We start from the raw sequence: 21659 nt of genomic DNA, 5'->3' as shown, positions 1-21659 counted from the left end.
ACCTAGCAACTCAAAACAGAGAATCCAAGAAATGCTGTGAGCCATCAGCGCAGTAATCAACCACAGTATAATGCAAGTTAGCTCTCTGAGCTTGAAGGTTTGGTTTCAGACATATCATCACCATGCTAAGTAACATCATCAGTGAGGGTCTCTGGTGAACCGCTGGTAATATGTTCTGCCTCTCTATTTATAGGTCTTGGTTCCTTCAGGTGGATGATGTCATTTCCGTTTTTCTTTTCGAGGGGAGGTACATGTTACCTAGTATGGTGATGAAATGTCTGAAAACAAACCTTCAAGCTCAGCGAGCTAACCTAAATACTTATCAATCTGAGCTCTAAATTTTCTCAAAAATCACTAATCGACCACAATCTCAAGGCCAGGCATATACTCAGCTCTGTCACCACCATCACAGTGGGAGATGAACATTTGTTCAACCAAGTGGATAGAAGGACATACCAGGATCTGTACCAGACATAACATTAAGGAATCAACATGTTAAAGCTACTCAAACAGGATTGACTGCATGCAATAGATATGAGTAAGGGATGCCACAACTAGTCGGTCAGGCTGAAACTCTGCAATCCTGCCACAGCCAATCATAAATGGTGATGGACAATTAAACAGAGGAGAGGGCTCCACAATTATCCCCATCCCCGAGGATGGGGCCTTGATACATAAGTGTGAAAGACAAGCCTGAAGTATTTGTGTCCTCCTCCACCCAAAAATAACATGTAAATGTTTTGGATCAGCTTCCTCTTGAGGTCTTCAGCCAATTTGATTCACTGGCTGAAAGCACTGGATACTGAAAAGGCTGTAGACCCTGACAACATTCTGGCAATACTACTGACATCCGGTGCTTCAGAATTAGATGTGCCCCTCACCAGCTGTTCCAGTACAGCTACAACACTGGCTTCTATCCAACAATGCCAAAGATTGCCCAGGTGCGTCCTGGCTATAATAAGCAGTACAAATCCAAATTGGCTAATTACTGCCTTAGGAGAAAGTGAGGACTGCAGATTCTGGAGATCAGAGCTGAAAATGTGTTGCTGGAAAGGCGCAGCAGGTCAGGCAGCATCCAAGGAGCAGGAGAATCGATGTTTCGGGCATGAGCCCTTCTTCAGGAATGAGGAGAGTGTGCCAAGCAGGCTAAGATAAAAGGTAGGGAGGAGGGACTTGGGGGAGGGGCGTTGGAAATGCGATAGGTGGAAGGAGGTTAAGTTGAGGGTGATAGGCCGGGGTGGGGGCAGAAAGGTCAGGAAGAAGATTGCAGGTTAGGAAGGTGGTGCTGAGTTCGAGGGTTGGGACTGAGACAAGGTGGGGGGAGGGGAAATGAGGAAACTGGAGAAATCTGAGTTCATCCCTTGTGGTTGGAGGGTTCCTAGGTGGAAGATGAGATGCTCTTCCTCCAGCTGTCGTGTTGCTATGGCCTGGCGATGGAGGAGTCCAAGGACCTGCATGTCCTTGGTGGAGTGGGAGGGGGAGTTAAAGTGTTGAGCCACGGGGTGGTTGGGTTGGTTGGTCTGGGTGTCCCAGAGGTGTTCTGGGCGGCCTGTCTCCCCAATATAGAGGAGGCCACATCGGGTGCAGTAAATGATGTGTATGGAGGTGCAGGTGAATTTGTGGCGGATATGGAAGGATCCCTTGGGGCCTTGGAGGGAAGTGAGGGGGGAGGTGTGGGCGCAAGTTTTGCATTTCTTGCGGTTGCAGGGGAAGGTGCCGGGAGTGGAGGTTGGGTTGGTGGGGGGTGTGGACCTGACGAGGGAGTCACGGAGGGAGTGGTCTTTTCAGAACGCTGATAGGGGAGGGGAGGTAAATATATCCTTGGTGGTGGGGTCCGTTTGGAGGTGGCGGAAATGACGATGGATGATATGATGTATATGGAGGTTGGTGGGGTGGTAGGTGAGGACCAGTGGGGTTCTGTCCTGGTGGCGGGGCTCCAGGGCGAAGGTGTGGGAAGTGAGGGGATGTGGTGGAGAGTATCGTCGATCACGTCTGGGGGTAATTGCAGTCTTTGAAGAAGGAGGCCATCTGGGTTGTTCGGTATTGGAACTGGTCCTCCTGGGAGCAGATGCTGCGGAGACGAAGGAATTGGGAATGTGGGATAGCGTTTTTACAGGGGCCAGGGTGGGAGGAGGTGTAGTCTAGGTAGCTGTGGGAGTCGGTCGGTTTATAGTAAACTCCGTTCCAACCCCAACCTCACTATCAAACCGGCAGACGAGGCGCGGTAGTAGTTTGGCGTACCGACCTTTACACCACTGAGGCTAAACGCCAGCTCGCGGACACCACCTCCTACTGCCCCCTTGACCATGACCCCACCTCCCACCACCAAACCATCATCTCCCAGACCATCCATACCCTCATCACCTCAGGGGATCTCCCATCCACCGCATCCAACCTCATAGTCCCACAACCCCGCACCACCTGTTTCTACCTCTTGCCCAAAGTCCACAAACCTGACTGCCCCGTCTGACCCATTGTCTCAGCCTGCTCCTGCCCCACCGAACTCATCTCTGCATACCTCAACACGATCCTGTTCCCCTTAGTCCAAGAACTCCCCACCTATGTTCGGGACACCACCCACGCCCTCCACCTCCTCCATGATTTTCGCTTCCCTGGTCCCCAACGCATTATCTTCACCATGGACATCCAGTCCCTATACACCTCCATCCCCCATCACGAAGGACTCAAAGCCCTCCGCTGCTTCCTTTCCCGCCATACCAACCAGTACCCTTCCACTGACACCCTCCTTCGACTGACTGAACTGGCCCTCACCCTGAACAACTTCTCTTTCCCAATCCTCCCACTTCCTCCAAACCAAAGGAGTAGCCATGAGCACCTGCATGGGCCCCAGCTATTCCGGCCTCATCGTAGGATATGTGGAACAGTCCATCTTCCGCAGCGACACTGGCACCACCCCCCACCTTTTCCTCCGCTACATCGATGACTGTATCGGCGCCGCCTCGTGCTCCCACGAGGAGGTTGACCAGTTCATCCACTTTACCAACACCTTCCACCCCGACCTCAAATTTACCTGGACCGTCTCAGACTCCTCCCTCCACCTTCCTAGACCTCTCCATTTCTATCTCGGGCGACCGAATCAACACGGATATTTACTATAAACCGACCGACTCCCACAGCTACCTAGACTACACCTCCTCCCACCCTGCCCCCTGTAAAAACGCTATCCCATATTCCCAATTCCTTCGTCTCCGCAGCATCTGCTCCCAGGAGGACCATTTCCAATACCGTACAACCCAGATGGCCTCCTTCTTCAAAAACTTGCAATTTCCCCCCCCAGACGTGATCGACGATGCTCTCCACCGCATCTCCTCCACTTCCTGCTCCCCCGCCCTTGAGCCCCGCCCCTCCAATCACCACCCCTCCAATCACCACCAGGACAGAACCCCACTGGTCCTCACCAACCACCCCACCAACCTCCATATACATCATATCATCCGTCGTCATTTCCACCACCTCCAAACGGACCCCACCACCAGGGATATATTTCCCTCCCCTCCCCTATCAGCGTTCCGAAAAGACCACTCCCTCCGTGACTCCCTTGTCAGGTCCACACCCCCCACCAACCCAACCTCCACTCCTGGCACCTTCCCCTGCAACCGCAAGAAATGCAAAACTTGCATCCACACCTCCCCCCTCACTTCCCTCCAAGGCCCCAAGGGATCCTTCCATATCTGCCACAACTTCACCTGCACCTCAACACACATCATTTATTGCATCCGCTGCACCCGATGTGGCCTCCTCTATATTGCAGAACGTTTCAGAGTACACCTCTGGGACACCCAGACCAACCAACCCAATCACCCCGTGGCTCAACACTTCAACTCCCCCTCCCACTCCACCAAGGACATGCAGGTCCTTGGACTCCTCCATCGCCAGACCATAGCAACACGATGGCTGGAGAAAGAGCACCTCATCTTCCACCTAGGAACCCTCCAACCACAAGGGATGAACTCAGATTTCTCCAGTTTCCTCATTTCCCCTCCCCCCACCTTGTCTCAGTCCCAACCCTTGAACTCAGCACCACCTTCCTAACCTGCACTCTTCTTCCTGACCTTTCCGCCCCGATCCCAACTCCGGCCTGTCACCCTCACCTTAACCTCCTTCCACCTATCGCATTTTCAACGCTCCTCCCCCAAGTCCCTCCTCCCTACCTTTTATCTTAGCCTGCTTGGTACACTCTCCTCATTCTTGAAGAAGGGCTCATGCCCGAAACGTCAATTCTCCTGTTCCATTGATGCTGCCTGACCTGCTGCGCTTTTCCAGCAACACATTTTCAGCTAATTACTGCCCTAGCAGAGATGGAAGGGATCACTCAGTGTTATTAAACAGCACTTGTAAGGGAATAACGTGTTCGCTGGCATTCAGTTTGGGTTGGACACACAGCTCTTGACCTCATTCAGCCTTGTTCAAGCATAGGCAAAAGAGCTGAACTGAAGTGAGGTTTAAGTGACTCCTCTTGACATCTGGAGTCAATAGGAATCATGGGATAAAGATTCAGCTGGTTGGAGTCAAACTCAGTAGAAAGAAAGATGATTGTGTTTGATGGAGGTCAACCATTTCAGTCCAAGAGCTTCACTGCAGAGACTGATCATAATAGTCAATGCATAAACATCTTCAGGTGCTTTTATCAATGATCTTCCATTCATCAGGGAATAATAGCTGATGATTCACAGTGTTCAGCACCATTCACAAGTCCTCAGGTCCTGAAGAAGTCCATATGCAGGATGATTCGGATAACATCCAGGCTCGGACTGATAAGTGGCAAGTGACATTTGCACCACACAAAATGCCAGGCAATGATCGTCTCCTCCAACAGACAATCTAACCATTGCCCCTTGACTTTCAGTGGCATTTCCATTGCTGTATCTCTCAATATCAATATTCTAGGGTTACCATTGGCCAGAAACTGAACTAGATCAGCCATGTGCACACTGTGACTAGAAGTGAAGATCAGATGCCAAGAATCCTGTGGCGTGTAAGTCACCACCTGCCCTCCCAAGTGCTTGCCCATCACCTGCAAGACACAAGTCAGGTGTGTGATGGAATATTAGCCAGTTACTAGGTGAATGCAGCCATAATAATACTGAAGAAACTCATCATTGGCCAGGACAAAACATTCCTTATTTAATTCATTCACAGGATGATGGCCAGCATTCATTCTCCTTCCCTAATTGTTCAGAGGGCAGTTAAGAGTAAACCACATTGCTGTGTGTCTAAAGTCATATGTAGGCCTGGCTAGGTAAGGATGGCAGTTTCCTTCCCTAAAGGGCATGTGCTTTTCCAACAATTGACAATGATTTCATGATCATCATTTGACTCTGAATTCCAGATTTTTATTGCATTCTAATTCCATCATCTGTCATAGTGGGATTTGAACCTGAGTCTCTGGATTAACTAGGCAAAAGTGAGGACTGCAGATGCTGGAGATCAAAGTCTAGATTAGAGTGGTGCTGGAAAAGCGCAGCAGGTCAGGCAGCATCCTGAACTATATTGCTTTTCTTTTCCTACCTGTAAGTCAAAATCGTGGAACTTGCTCCCTAACAGCATTGTGGATATATCTGAGCTAATCCAACTGTTCAAAAGACAGCTCCCTTCCAGATTCTCGAGCAGTTAGGGATGGGCGATAAACGTTGACCTAGTGAGTGAAACCTACATTCCCTGAATGATAAATAGGTCTTTTTTTAAAAAAAACAAATAGAACATCTTTGTCATGTATTGGTTGCGATTCTTGTGATCTAAGAAAACAAAAGATTAATTTTGCTTGTGGCGGATCATGTTCTTGGTTTGTGACCTACTTTTAAAAATACACACAAGGTTAAATTTATTTGCTTAGAGAAAATGTTTTATTCCAGTTGTATATGCATCAGAACAGGCCAGAAACTAATCATGGTGCAAGAGGAATATGCAAGTGTTTGGTTGTGTTATTGTTGGATGAGACATGACACCTCAATTGTCCAGTGTTTTTGGACAGATTAATCAGTTTCTCTTGGAAGTTGTTAAGCCATTCAGTTCCTGAGGAGCTTTTCAGGGTGTATGCACATACATTTTCCTGGCAGCTGTCACTTTGTGTGAGAATCACAATTTTAATAATTTGTCGCAACTCAACATTTAGGACAGGCTTCTTCAAAACCATCAGTGTTGTTGCAGGCAAAGGATGACGTTGTGGATTGACTGTTGTGTGTAAGGTTAATCAGAATTCGCATTCTGAAGGCACGACAAATTTACATTATTTTATGCCTCTGAAGGTGATACAGTGAAAAGTGAATGTTTGTGTCTCCTGAACCACACCCAGATGCGCCTTTTTGAAATTAAGAAAATGATATTTCATATAATGCAAACTGCAACTGAATGAGTGTAGCATTCCTAATAGTATCAACAAATTGATAACACATATTGAACTAAATAAATATGATCTAAGAACAATAATGGAAAGGTGGCTGCAGGATGTCAAGGATTGGGTCGTGAATATTGAGGAGTTTGTGACATTGTTTTAGAATAAGTGAAGCAAGAGAATATGAAGTTAGGAGGGCCAGCACAGTGAATCAAGGATAGCTTTAATGCAGAAGTTAGAGATGGCTTGGATTCTCTATCTCAATTTCCATAACCAATCGGCAGTAGTAGCAAGTTTATAAAATGAGTGTGTTTCATAGAGCAGCATGTTCTCGAATCAGTTTGCAGGTTATATTATGTTTGGCATCCTGTAATCTCAGGATGATTAATGATCTTTATATAAAGGTGCTCCTATCAAGCAGTAAATACAATATGGTAGAATTTTATATTCTGTTGAAAGAGGGAAGAGTGGGTGAACGACTAGTGTTTTAAGCTTAAATAAGGGTAACTGTGGGCAGAAAAGCTGAGCTGGCTGAAGTGAACTCTTGAATCCAGCCAAGGGGCAAGATCAGTTGAGAGGCAGTGACAGACATTTCAGAGATATTTTAAAATGCTCAGAAGTAGTTTATTCCTACTATACAGAGAATTTTTAAGGGAGAACACATCATCTAAATTAAAGAAAGCCTCAAACTTGAGGAAAAAAGATATAATTGTAGTAAGAATGGCAGGTCAGATGGTTAGACAGAATATAAAGAATGACAAATGATTACAAGATTTGTCAGGAGAAAGGGATTAGAGTATGAGAGGAAGCTAACAGAAGTTCTAAGAATGGATGGTGAGTGTTTTTTAAAAAAAAGGTATATTGGTCTTCGAGGGTCCGAGAGAGAGAGGGAGAATTCGAAGTTAATAGCAAAATGCTGGAGGAAATGAGCAAATATTTCGCTTCTCTCTGTTATATAGGATGCAATAAATATTGCAGCAATAGCTGTAAATCAGGAGCTGGAAGGCCCTTGGTCAAATTACAATCACTAGGGGAATGGTACTGATGATAGAGCTACAGATTGATAACTCCTCAGGTCCGGATGGACTTCATCCAAATGGCTTAAAGGCGGTGGTAAATGAAATAGTAGATGCTTTGGTGGACATTTTCAAAAATTTATTAGATTCTGGAAATGGTTCCATCAGAAGTTGGTGGGAACAGAGATCAGGAATCTAAAGGACAGTTAGCTGAAATGGGTAAGGTATTATTGAGGGTCATGACTGGGCAATTAGACTCAAGGTAATCTGGAAGAGTTCGCATGGTTTAATCTTTTTATTAGAGTTTTTTTGAAGGCATTACATACACTGCGGATAAAGGGAAGCCTGTATATGAACTGTACTTGGATTTCCAGAAGGTATTTCATAAGGTGCCACATGAAAGTTATTGTGCAAAGTAGTAGTGGGTATGGTGTTAGTATAGTTGGTTGGTTGCCATGAAACGCAGCATGTAGAAATGGGTCTTTTCTAATTGGTGCTAAGGCACATAAGGTCATTTGTTTTACTGTTTATGTAGCGAAGGTCTTTTCCCCAGGGTAGGGGAGTTGGAATTTAGAGGGCATAGGTTTAAGGTAAGAGGGGGAAGATTTAAAAGTAGCCTGAGAGGCAACTTTTTCACACAGAAGGTGGTGTGTATATGGAACGAGCTGCCAAAAGAAGTGGTAGAGGTGGGTACAAATACAATATTTAAAAGATATCTGGACAGATACATGGATAGGAATAGTTTAGAGGGTTGTAGGTCAAAAGTAGGCAAATGGGACTACATTTTAGGAACTCGTTTGACATGGGCAAGTGGGGTGAAGGGCCTGTTTCTGCACTGTAAGACTCTGTATAAATGACAGTGTGCTGAGCAAAGGCAAAGTATTTGCCAATGACACAAAGATTGGTAGGAAAGCATATTGTGAAGAAGCTGCAGGCGGATCTCGATAGGATGAGTGGGTTAAAAACCTGGAAAGTGGAGTATAATTTTGGAAAGCAAGTTGCTGAATTTGGCAGAAAGAATAGAAGAGCTGAATGCTACTTAAATGGAGAATGACCATGGAGTTCAGAGATGCCTTTGTATCTCATTGTTCTAGTACTAAGTCACAACATTTTAGATTGCAGGTAATTAAGAAACATAGAAGATAGGAGCAGGAGGAGGCCATTTGAGCCGCCCCAGCCATTCATCACAATCATGGCTGATTTGTTCAACTCAGTAGCCTAATCCTGCTTTCTCCCCATAACTTTTGATCCTGTTCGCCCCAAGTGCTATATCTAGCCGCCTCTTGAGTACATTTAATATTTTAGCATCAACTACATCCTGTGGTGATGAGTTCCACAGACTCACCACTCTTTAGGTGAAGAAATGTCTCTTCATATCCATCCTCAATGGTCCACCCTGAATCATCAGAGTGTGATCCCTGCTCTGGACGCACCCACCATTGAGAACATCCTCCCTGCATCTATTCTGTCTAGTCCTGTTAGAATTGTATAAGTCTTTATGAGATGCCCCCTACCTCGTCTAAACTCCTGCGAAAACAATTCTAACTTAGCTAAACTCTCCTCATACATCAGCCCCACTATCCCCGCAATGAGCCTGGTAAACATTTGTTGTTCCCTCGTTAGGGAACTGGAGCTGGATGAACTTCGGATCATTCGGGAGACTGAGGGGGTTATTGAGAGGAATTACAGGGAGGTAGTCACTTCTAAGGTACAAGAGAAAGGTAGATGGGTTACAGTCAGGGGTCAGAAAGGGAACCGGCAGGTAGTGCAGGGATCCCCTATGGCCATTCCCCATAGCAATAAGTATACCATTTTGGATACTGTTGGGGGGCGGGGAACAACTTACCAGAGGAAAGCAGTGGGGCACAGGGCTCTGGCACAGCGTCTGTCCCTGCTGCTCAGAAGGGAAGGGGTAAGAGGAGCAGAGCAGTAGTCATTGGGGACTCCATAGTTAGAGGGACAGATAGGAGGTTCTGTGGGGACAAGAGAGACTCATGGTTGGTGTGTTGCTTCCCAGGTGCCAGGGTTTGTGATGTCTCTGATTGTGTTTTTGGGATCCTTAAGGGGGAGGGGGAGCAGCCCCAAGTCGTGGTCCACATAGGCACTAACGACATTGGTGGGAAGAGAGATGGGGATTTAAGGCAGAAATTCAGGGAGCTAGGATGGAAGTTTAGAGCTAGGACGAACAGAGTTGTTGTCTCTGGTTTGTTGCCCGTGACACATGCTAGTGAGGCAAGGAATAGGGAGAGAGAAAGGAGTTGAACAGGTGGCTACAGGGATGGTGCAGGAGGGAGGGTTTTGGATTCTTGGATAATTGGGGTTCTTTCTGGGGTAGATGGGACCTCTACAAGCAGGATGGTCTTCATCTGAACGAGAGGGGTACCAATATCCTGGGGGGGGAAATTCGCTAAGGCTATTGGGGTGGGTTTAAACTAATCCAGCAGGGGGATGGGAACCAAAATTGTAGTTCAAGTATAGAAAAGGTTGAGAGTGGGGAGATCCGAAATCAAGTTTCAGGGACGTAAGATGGCACCGGCAAGCAAGAAGTTGGTTTGAAGTGTATCTACTTCAACACCAGGAGCATCCAGAATAAGGTGGGTGACCTTCAGCATGGGTTGGTACCTGGGACTTCGATGTTGTGGCCATTTCAGAGACATGGATAGAGCAGGGACAGGGATGGTTGTTGCAGGTTCCAGGATTTAGATGTTTCAGTAAGAACAGAGAAGATGGTAAAAGAGGGAGAGGTGTGGCATTGTTGGTCAAGGACAGTATTACAGTTGCAGAAAGGATGTTTGGGGACTCGTCAACTGAGGTAGTATGGGCTGAGGTTAGAAACAGGAAAGGAGAGGTCACCCTGTTGGGAGTTTTCTATAGGCCTCTGAATAGTTCCAGAGATGTAGAGGAAAGGATAGCAAAGATGATTCTTGATAGGAGTGCGAGAGACAAGGTAGTTGTCATCGGGGACTTCAACTATCCAAATATTGACTGGGAACACTATAGTACGAGTACTATAGATGGGTCCGTTTTTGTCCAGTGTGTGCAGAAGGGCTTCCTGACGCAGAATGTAGACAGGCCAACAAGGGGCAAAGCCACATTAGATTTGGTACTGGGTAATGAGCCCGGCCAGGTGTTAGACTTGGAAATAGGTGAGCACTTTGGTGATAGCGATCACAATTCTGTTATGTTTACTTTAGTGATAGAAAGGGACAGGTGTTTACAACTGGGGGAAAGGCAATTACGATGCGATTAGGCAAGATTTAGGAAGCATAGGATGGAGAAGGAAACTGCAGGGGATGGGCACATTAGAAATGTGGAGCTTATTCAAGGAAAAGCTCCTATGTGTCTTAGATAAGTATGTATCTGTCAGGCAGGGAGGATGCTGTAGAGCGCGGGAGCCAAGGAAGTGGAATCTCTGGTCAAGAGGAAGAAGGCGGCTGATGTTAGGGTGAGATGTGAAGGCTCAGTTAGGGCGTTTGGGGGTTACAAGGTAGCCAGGAAAGACCTAAAGAGAGAGCTCAGAAGAGCCAGGAGGAGACATGAGAAGTTGTTGGCAGATAGGATCAGGGTAAACCCTAAGGCTTTCCATAGGTATTTAAGGAATAAAAGAATGATGAGAGTAAGATTTTGGGCCAATCAAGGATAGTAGTGGGAAGTTGTGTATGGAGTCAGAGGAGATAGGGGAAGCACTAAATGAATATTTTTCAACAGTATTCACTCTAGAAAACAACAATGTTGTCGAGGAGAATACTGAGATACAGGCTAGTAGACTAGGTGGGATTGAGGTTCACAAGGAAGAGGTATTAGAAATCCTGCAGAGTGTGAAAATAGATAAGTCCCCTGGGCCGGATGGGATTTATCCTAGGGTCCTCTGGGAAGCCAGGGAGGAGATTGCCGAGCCTTTGGCATTGATCTTTAAATCATCATTGTCTACTGGAATAGTGCCAGAAGACTGGAAGATAGCAGATGTGGTTCCCCTGTTCAAGAAGGGGAGTAGAGACAATCCTGGTAATTATAGACCAGTGAGCCTTACTTCAGTTGTTGGTAAAAGTTTTGGAAAAAGTTATAAGAGATAGGATTTATAATCATCTAGAAAAGAATAATTTGATTAGGGATAGTCAGCACGGTTTTGTGAAGGGTAGGTCATGCCTCACAAACCTTATTGAGTTGTTTGAGAAGGTGACCAAACAGGCAGATGAGAGTAAACCGGTTGATATGATGTATATGGATTTCAGCAAGTATTTCGATAAGGTTCCTCACAGTAGGCTATTGTACAATATGCGGAGGAATGGGATTGTGGGAGATGTAGCAGTTTGGATCAGTAATTGGCTTGCTGAAAGAAGACAGAGGGGTGGTTGTTGATGGGAAATGTTCATCTTGGAGTCCAGTTACCAGTCGTGTACTGCAAAGGTTGGTGTTGGGTCCACTGCTGTTCGTCATTTTTATAAACTACCTGGATGAGGGCATAGAAGGGTGGGTTAGTAAATTTGCAGACGATACTAAGGTCGGTGGAGTTGTGGATAGTGATGAAGGATGTTGTAGGTTATAGAGAGACATAGATAAGCTGCAGAGCTGGGCTGAGAGATGGCAAATGGAGTTTAATGCAGACAAGTGTGAGGTGATTCACTTTGGTCGGAGTAACCGGAATGCAAAGTACTGGGCTAATGGTAAGATTCTTGGTAGTGTAGATGAGCAGAGAGATCTCGGTGTCCAGGTACACAGATCCTTGAAAGTTGCCACCCAGGTTGACAGGATTGTTAAGAAGGCACACAGTGTTTTAGCTTTTATTAATAAAGGGATCGAGTTCCGGAACCATAAGGTTATGCTACAGCTGTACAAAACTCTGGTGCGGCCATACTTGGAGTATTGTGTACAGTTCTGGTCAACCCATTATAAGGAGGATGTGGAAGCTTTGGAAAGGGTGCAGAGGAGATTTACTAGGATGTTGCCCAGTACGGAGGGAAGGTCTTACAAGGAAAGGCTGAGGGACTTGAGGCTGTTTTTGTTAGAGAGAAGAAGGTTGAGAGGTGATTTAATAGAGAGGGTTAGATAGGGTGGACAGGGAGAGCCTTTTTCCAAATATGGTGACGGGAGCACGAAGGGGCATAGCTTTAAATTGAAGGGTGACCGATACAGGACAGATGTCAGAGGTAGTTTTCTTTACTCAGAGAGTAGTAAGGGTATGGAATGCTTTGCCTGCAATGGTAGTAGACTCGCTAACTTTAAGTACATTTAAGTCATCATTGGACAAGCATATGGATGTACATGGAATAGTGTAGGTTAGATGGGCTTCAGATTGGTATGACAAGTTGGCGCAATATCAAGGGCCGAAGGGCCTGTACTGTGCTGTTATGTTCTATGTGTACTCCCTTGAGCAAGAGTATCCTTCTCAGAAAAGGAGATCAAAGCTGCGCACAATTTTTGAGGTGTGGCCTCACCTGTATAACTGCAATAACTCTTTTCTGCTCCTGTACTCTGAACCTCTTGCAATAAAGGCCAACATATCATTTGCTGCCTTTACCACCTTTAGTGACTAGTTCTCAAGGATACCCAGGTCCTGCTGCACACTCCCCTCTCCAAATTTACAGTCATAAGAAGATTGATGGAATGCTGTCCTTTATTGCAAGAGGAGTTGAACCGAAAGGCGAGGATGTTCTTCAGATATGCATTGATGAGGCCCAATGCTAAGTACAGTTTTAGTCTCCTTATTTGAGGAAAAATATAATTGCATTGCAATGAAAGTGTTTCAGAGGTGGTTTAACAGATAGATACTTGGATTGAGTTGGTTGTCTTATGTGGAAAGGTGTAAGATTGAGCTTGTTTTTTTCTGGAATTCGAAAGGATCAGAGGTGACGTGATTCAAGTGTATAAAATTCTGAACAATGTTGGCAAGGAAGATGTGGATAGAATATTTCCTTTCTGCGAGTTCAGAATGAGAGAGTACTTCTCTAAACTTGGGGATCACCCTTTTAGTACAGAGATGAGGTGAAGTTTTCTTTTCAGAGGACTATGTGGCCTTGGAACTCTTCCTCAGAAGGCAGTATAGGCATAATTCAAAGTTTATGAGGCAGAACTAGATAGAACGTGGAGCAAACTGATGAACTGTGATCTTGAGGAATGACCTACTTCTGTTCCTAATTTGTATGTTAGCATGTATAGATTCATAGTGGTATACAGCACAGAAAAAAGACTCTTCGGCCCACCAAATCTGTGCTGGTCAAAAGCAACCACCTAACCATTCTCATCCCGTTTTCAAGCACCTGGCCTATACTGCTGTGTGCCTTGGCATTACAAATGCATGTCTGAATGCTTCTGGACTTTTGAGAGTTTCTGTTTCTAACCCCTTTACAGGCAGAGAGTTTGAGATTCCTACCACCTTCTGGGGAAAAGATTTTTCATCACATTCCATCTAAACCTCGTGCCTCTTACTCTAAATTGATGCCCCAGGTGATTGATGCCACCACCAAGGAGAATAATTCCTTCCTGTCTGTCTCTCAATTTTATACATTCTCAATCACATTTCCTCCTCCGTCTCCTCTGCTCCAAGGAAAATACCCCTTGTTGATCCAATTTCTTCAGAAACAAAACTCTGCATCCAGGCAGAAGCCGAGTGAATCTAGGAAACCGAAGCACCCGGAGGAAACCCATGCAGACACGAGGAGAACGTGCAAACTCCACAGACAGTTGCCAGAGGCTGGAATCGAACCCAGGTCCCTGGCACTGTGAGGCAAGCAGTGCTAACCACTGAGCCACCATGCTGTAAGAAACTTCTTTTCTCTAACACTTCCTTTTACAAGATTTGCATTTAAAGATAGTACCTTATCAGATTATATTGTTTTTAATTACTCTTGTTGTGCAGTGATGGATTTTGCTCTTAAGATTTTAGGACCAACAGCACGATTTGTTTCTGGTATTGCTGGAATGGTGTGGTGAATACGGTCCAGAAAGTGAGAACTCCCTGTTCATTCTTGAAATACTATTGGGTCGTTAACATCCACCAGGAACCCTTGGCGCAAGCAGACTTGACGTCTGCCTCAGTATCTATCTGAGGAATGGTACTTCCAACTACTTGCCCTCCAGCTTTTGTTGGGGTTCCACCTTCATATGTCCTAATGACTTTGAACCCATCTGTTTTGGAGATTGCATGTTAAATTTGTGATGCTATTAACGTTTTTTTTGCTTGTCAGTGAACAATGTAAAATCGAGGGGAGGTATCGGGTATTGCAGCTATAAATGGCAATTGTCTCCTATAAAGTCCAAAATTGCTGATATGTCCTGCTATGAAGGATACTTTTTAGTAGGTCATGTAGGTTGCTGATCTTAGCCATTTACTGCCATTTACATTTGCCTTGCAGCTGGCCAAGCATTAATATGCCCTTTGGGATCCTACTGATATGATAGCAAAGTAGGGCACTGCCTGATGGTGCATTGCAGCACTGACCTTGACGACTTGCGTTGGCATTTTTTTCTCTTCTATTTACAATCATACAGTCAGCAGAGCATCAGCAATGATGTTAGTGATGTGTATCACTTACACACACGCGCAAATGCAAGGAGCCCTGCAGCCAACAGTTACCTTCCTTAACTTTTAAAAAAAGGTATAGTCAACTCAGTGGGAGGCCTTATAGTGCAAGGCCATGAAGTGGATCTGATAGATTTGAATTATCCCTGGGACACCATATTGATATTAGGCTTCATTTTAGGCCCCTGTTTTACATAGCTGCTCTGGTCAAAATTCCAGCCTGTTAGATACAATACCAAGAGCTGGCCATGACATAATGGTCTAATTTGCCTCTTACGTAAAACACTTATTTTCCCATCCTGACTTTCCTTTCCATCACTCTGGAGGGCAGAGACCCGAGTCGGTATTGTGGTCTGGAATTGTGTGAGGGTCAGGTGTCAGATTTTCTTCTCTGGAAAAAATGCAGTAAATTTGTCCTTTTAAAGGTAGATGTTTTCTAGTGTGAGCCAAAAAATAATTCAAATTCACTATTTGTTTTTGTGGGAATTGAATTCATGACTGCACACCACAGCAGCCTGGTGGAGTTTAATTAGTTCAGCTAATAAAACTCTGGAATTGAAAGCTAGTCTAATCAGGTAATTATCATTGTTGTCAAACTAATCTCCTCTGTTGAAGGAAATCTGCCACCGTTGTCTAGTTTGACCTACTTGTGACTAGATCCAGAGAAATGTTTTTCTCCCCTTTAATTTTTTGGTGGGCTTTGCTGGCAAGGTCAGAATTTGTTTCCCATCCTGAATTGCTCTTGAATTGACTGGCTTGTTAGGCTATTTCAGAAGGCAGTTCAGAGTCTACTATGTTTTTTGATTTAAATTCCACAAGCTGCAGTGGTTGGAGTTGAACTGTTATTCTCTGTTTTAGTGCCGTATGTGGGTCTGTGGATTACCAGTCCAGTGATATTGCCACTAAAGTACTGCTTTTAGTTGACTCAAAACTGCTCTTTGCACTTGCTTTTCAGCTCATTACTTTGAAGTCAGAAAGGATTTGGCAACATATGGTGGTCTTGCCATGACACTTGCAACCCACAAAACAATAAACTTCCTTTTTAAAATAAGCCAGTCCAGTATCAGATACGATAATTCCCAAAATGCAGTTGGAAGTTAGTAATTTTTATTCCATAGCTGTTGCAACCTGAATAAGGTCTATGTCCAGCTGCTACAGGGAATTTCATTAGAGACATTGTGCTAGCTTTTGATCAATCCTTTTGCCAAAGTTTTAAGCTCTGATTGCTTTGATGCATGTCTTCCTGGTACATTTAGTCCCGTGTGTCACTTTGAATGAATTGCCAACAGAAATTAAAAGCAAACTTATGAACAAGAAATCAGCTTTTCATTACTGATTGTTAAAATTTATAAATTAGCATAATTTCATCCTGCTTAATGTTAGAATAGTTAATTTATTGCCAACTATAAACTTGTATTGGGAAACGTGGACGGAACGATTTTTATGTTGCGGGTCATATTTTTGCAGGCAAAGTGCTTTCCGGCTGGATTATTGCTCCCATTACATTGAGTAATTGTCTCAAAACAGTGAGAGGAAGAAGATTGTGTTTTTTTCAAGAAGGATTGCAATCAGTTATCAACTGATGTTTGTCAGATTTAGATTACAGATGAAAGACGGAGAAAATGATGCTGAAGCAGGGCCATGAAAGTAATTTGCATGTTCAAGCAGTATGTTATCACCTTTGTCAATTCCATTCTATAGTCAGAGCATGTCCCATTGATTGTAGATGCGATTGAAGGTCCATAAAGCATCCTTTATGAACGTTCTTTGAATAAATATGGTTTTTGAAGTCTGGCCTGTTTTGGTCCTCTCAGAATTTTTTTTCATTTACTTATGGGATGTGGGCATTGACGGCTGGGCCAGCAGTTACTGTTCATCCCTTGTTGCCAATGAGAAAGCTATGGTGAACTGCCTGGATGAAGGGGTGAGATGGAGTTGAGGGGAAAGGAAAGAACTGCTGACCCATTGTGTTCTGGCCATTTCAACCAAAGCTAAATACTGCAGATGCTGAGAATCTGCAATAAAGCAGAAAATGTCGCAAATGCTTATCTAGTCTGGCAGCATCTTTAGAAAGAGAAACAGAGTTAACATTCAGGTTAATGAGCTTCCTTCACATGGTGAAATGCTCACACTTGTCTCTCTCTCTCTCCACAGATGCTGTCAGACCTACTGAACATTTCCAGCACTTTGTGCTGATGGATCAATTAGTTTTTTCCTGTGAATTGTGGATGTAGAACAATCCAGTGCAGGAAAAGCCTGTATAGCACATCATACTTTGGCTGTGTCTTTTCAAAAGCTAACCAATTGATCCGACTTCTGTTCTTTCCTCCTACCCTTTTTCTACTTAAAGTATGTATCTAATTCATAGAATTATAGAATCCTTACAGTTTTGAATCAGGCCATTGGGCCAATCAAGTCCACACCAACCCTCTGAACAGCATCCCAGCTAGGCACACACTCTCTACCCTATTGCTGTAAATTTGCATTTCCCATGGCCCATCCACTTAGCCTGCACACTATATAGGTAATTTAGCATGGCCAAACCACCTAACCTGCACATATTTGGACTATGGAGGGATACCGGAGAACCCAGAGGAAACCCATGCAGAGGGTGGAATTGAACCCAAGTCCCTTGCACTGTGAGGCAGCAGTGCTGACCATTGAGCCACCATGCTGCCCAGTATTGTACCTACTTCCATCATCATTTTAGGAGTTCATCCAAATTTGCCATTATTCAGTGCTTTAAAACAAAATTATCCTGCCTCATCTCTGGTTTATTTACCAATTATTGTAAATTCATTTCCTCTTATTTACTGACCTACTTAGCAGAAATTTGACACTTCAGTTTATTAATAGTCTAAGAATAAGAGGTGGAATCTTTCTTTTTGGCGAATGAGTCAAGAGTTGAGAAGAAAGCAGTCCATGTGTGTTGATGCAAGGAATGGGTTAAGAAAAAGATTTTAAAAACTTGAAAACATGCAGCATTTGGCACGAGGTAAGATTATTAACAAGAAGTAACCAACACATGATCTCATGCAGCTGGCAGCATTCAGGTTGCGATCAGTCCTAGATGACATCAACATTATTACACTTAACAAATTGGTTTATGTAATTTCCCTCAAGACTGGCTTGTTAACAGGCAGAAGATTCTAGTTTTTAATTTAAACATGATGTAGGTGACAAAATGAATTTAGATAATGAGATGCTGTGAAACGTGCAGTATTGAAGATGCATCTTCCTTTAGAAAAAGGAAGTAGTGAACAGTAAAATGCAAATAAAGGAGGTGATAAAATGTCCTGTCAAATATTGTTTGTGTCTTGGAGCACAGGGTGGTGCACCGATTAGTTCACTGTATTTTTACTGAATGCAAATCCAGGCCAGACTGATGGGATAAACGTATCGTTTCTCCATCCAGCTGCAAGAGTCTGCTTTAAATCAGGTTAGCATCAATCGTGCCATTGTGAAGTAATAACAGAGTCAATGAACAGGAAGGAAAGTGGATGTTTTGTCCTGTTTCACTTGTTTTTGATTGACTCCTAAAGAGAAACCATTGCGTTTTTATAGCTTCTTTCTTAATCTCAGAACATCACAAACCATTTTAGTGCTAATGAAGTTCTGTTGTCAAATAAAAAAAACATTCTAGCCAGTTTGCACACAGCAAGTTCATACAAAGACCATTGTGATTGTGACCAGATAACCTTAGTCTTATTTGGAGTTGTTGGTTGAAGGATAAATATTGGAAAGGAAACTAGGAAAGTTCTATTTCTATTATGAAATAGTACTGTAGCATGTTTATTATCCATCCATGAGCGCATTCAGTTTAACATCTCTTCTTCCTTATGGAGGTCAAATATAGAATAAGATCAATTAAGAGGCTCCACTGAGGAGATTGAGGAGAACAAAGGTTTGACAAATCATTATCAGTATGCTAACACAAACTTTTTTTTAGTAGGACGTAATTTGGTCTGACTTTGGGTTTCCTGGGAGAGATGGACGGGACAGCACACTCTGGATCGGTACTGAAGGGGCAAACACTCCCTGTCACCTTGATTCCTATGGATGCAATCTGGTGTTACAAGTGCAAGGAAGGTAAATTCACTTGTTGATCATTTTTCCTCATTACATTTTTTTACTCGCGCTTCCCTTTCTCATGCTTGTTGTATTTTGCTGACTAACATGACAGAGAAACAGTTTCCACTTCCACATTCTCCCCACAACATTGCATGACCTGCAAATAGCAATGACGAGGTGCATCATATGTTTTACCAGATATCGTAAATAACTCTAGTCCCATTTGCCAGCCTTTGGCCCATATCCCTCTAAATCCTCCTGATTCATCTACCCATCCACATGCTTTTTACATGTTCTAATTGTACCAGCTTCCACCACTTCCTCTGGCAACTAATTCCATGGAAAACATTGCCTCTTAGGTCCTTTGTATAGCTTCCCGCTTTCACCTTAAAACAATGCCCTCTAGTTTTGGATTCCCTCACCCCCATGAAAAGATCTTGTCTATTTACCCATCCATGCTCTTCCTGACTTTCTAAACTTCTATAAGGTTATCCCTCAGCCTCCGACACTTCAGGGAAAGTAGCCCCAGGCTGTTCAGCCTCTCGTTAAGCTCAAACCCTCTAATCTTGGCAACATTCTTGTAAATCTTTTCTGAATCCTTTCCAGCTTCACAACATCCTTCCTATAGCAGGGAGACCAGAATTGCGGTATTCCAAAAGTGGCCTAACCGATGTTTTATACAGCTGTAACATGATCTCCCAACTCCTATACTTAATGCACTGACCAATAAAGGCAAGCAAATCGAGCCGCCTTCACTATCCTATCCATCTGTGACTCCAATTCCAAGGAACTATGGACCAGCACTCCAAGGTCTCTTTGTTCAGGAGCTTACCATTAAGTTGTGAAGTCTTGCCCTGATTTACCTTTGTTAAAAACAATGACTGCAGATGCTGGAAACCAGATTCTGGATTAGAGTAGTGCTGGAAAAGCACAGCAGTTCAGACAGCATCCAAGGAGCAGGAAAATCAACGTTTCGGGCAAAAGCCCTTCATCAGGAATAAATGCAGCACCTCACATTTATCTAAAATAAACTCCATCTGTCACTGTTTGGCTCGTTGGCTTATCTGATCAATTCATTGTTAAAAAAGAAAAAGAAGGATTTGCACTTCTCAAGAGCCCCCCAAAGTACTTTCAACCAGTAAGGTACTTCTGTAATGCCGACTGCAATGTAGAAAACATGAAGTTGTTGTTTTGCAGGATGTTGCCGTGCCTTAACTTTACTTCGTTTATTTTTCTTTGGGTTACTTGTCTTTATTTTATTTGGCCATAACTTAATAATCCTCACAAATATTGATAGCCCTTATTATCTGATAATCTGACTAACACTCAAAATATCTTATTAGTTGCATTTACTTTAAGTGCCCATTTCCACAATGTACTGAATTCCCAGGTGTACCTAATTTGGTTCACACCACACTTGTGTCAGCTCCTGACCTTGCTTCCTTTGCTCAAGGCGATGATTAAGGGAATGGAAATGGACGATGGAGAGAAGCTAGGTCATGTCTTGGATGTGATACTGCTGTGACTTTGCTGTTCTCATCTTTTTCATTGGCAGTAGTTGCAGAGCAGGGATATCATTGAGTAAAATGTACTGGAGATGCTGAGTAGTTCCAGCATCTGTGGAGAGAGAAATGGGGTTAACATTTTGAGTCTGATTATAACTCTTCTTCAGATTTCTAACTAGTTCTTTTTACTTTCTGTTCGCTTTCCTTCTTTCAAGATTTCCAGTATCGGCAGTACTTTGCTTGGAGGTGCTTGTGAAGGATATAGAACATAGAACACAGCACAGTACAGGCCCTTCAGCCCACGATGTTATGCTGAGCATTTATCCTAATCTTGAGATCAATTTGACTTGCACACCCCTCAATTTACTGCCGTCCATGTGCTTGTCCAGCAGTTGCTTAAATGTCCCTAATGTCTCTGACTCTGCTACCACTGCTGGCAGTGCATTCCATGCAACCACCACTCTCTGCGTGAAGAACCTACCTCTGACGTCTCTTCTATACCTTCCTCCAATCACCTTAAAATAAGGACCCCTCATAGCCATTTCTGCCCTGGGGAAAAGTCTCTGGCTATCTACTCTATCGACGCCTAGTACAGTTTGTTTGGTAGACAGTATGTATCAGTAGATTCTGAATGGCAGGGGCGTCCATGAAACAAAAACTTGCCAAATCTGAGTCAGTGGGCCCTCCTTGCCCATTGACCTATGGTAACGAGAAGGCAGGATCAGCAGCGTCTTGGAAAGCCAATAACTTCAGAGTTTATCTTTGAGTCATACATTGTGATGTGGAACTTTATCATCACTGACATAAACGTAGAGGCTTTGCCCCATCTGTTGAAATGTGGCAAATACAAAACACGTGCTTACATCTATTTCAGTAGCTAGTCTTTCTGAGACAACACCTTTTGTCAGAGGCTATAGTTTGAGAGGTGCTGTTCCACATGGCTGACTAAACATATCTGTCAATCTTTACCACTTTCTAGAAATTATTTATTAAAATAAGTAAATTTGAGCCACAAGTTACAGTATTAAACTGTCAATGTGTGGTTCGAATAGTTAATACTCTAACTAAAACTCCTTTTTAAACCTTTACTCTTGGGAATTATCTACAGGCCCCCAAACAGTAGTCTGGATGTCGGATGTAAGTTAAATCAGGAGCTGAAATTGGCCTGTCGCAAAGATGTTACTACAGTTGTTATG

The 21659-nt window shown here is 43.9% G+C and overlaps 1 protein-coding gene across 3 annotated transcripts in view; it reads left to right on the top strand.

Moving 5' to 3' along the window:
- hspbap1 (hspb associated protein 1) overlaps positions 1-21659 on the top strand; it is an 89313-nt gene that overhangs the window by 24627 nt on the left and 43027 nt on the right. For all 3 annotated transcript variants that reach the window (XM_087989338.1, XM_087989336.1, XM_043694264.2), the window contains exon 4: positions 18840-18976. In XM_087989338.1, coding sequence (XP_087845464.1) covers positions 18840-18976 — 137 coding nt within the window. The remainder of the gene's footprint in view (positions 1-18839; positions 18977-21659) is intronic.

Source organism: Chiloscyllium plagiosum, unplaced genomic scaffold (genome assembly GCF_037043375.1).
Source record: "Chiloscyllium plagiosum isolate Xiang-an unplaced genomic scaffold, Cpla_swu_hap1 HiC_scaffold_7, whole genome shotgun sequence".
Taxonomy (NCBI): Eukaryota; Metazoa; Chordata; class Chondrichthyes; order Orectolobiformes; family Hemiscylliidae; genus Chiloscyllium; species Chiloscyllium plagiosum.
This window is presented reverse-complemented; position numbering and strand designations above follow the sequence as displayed.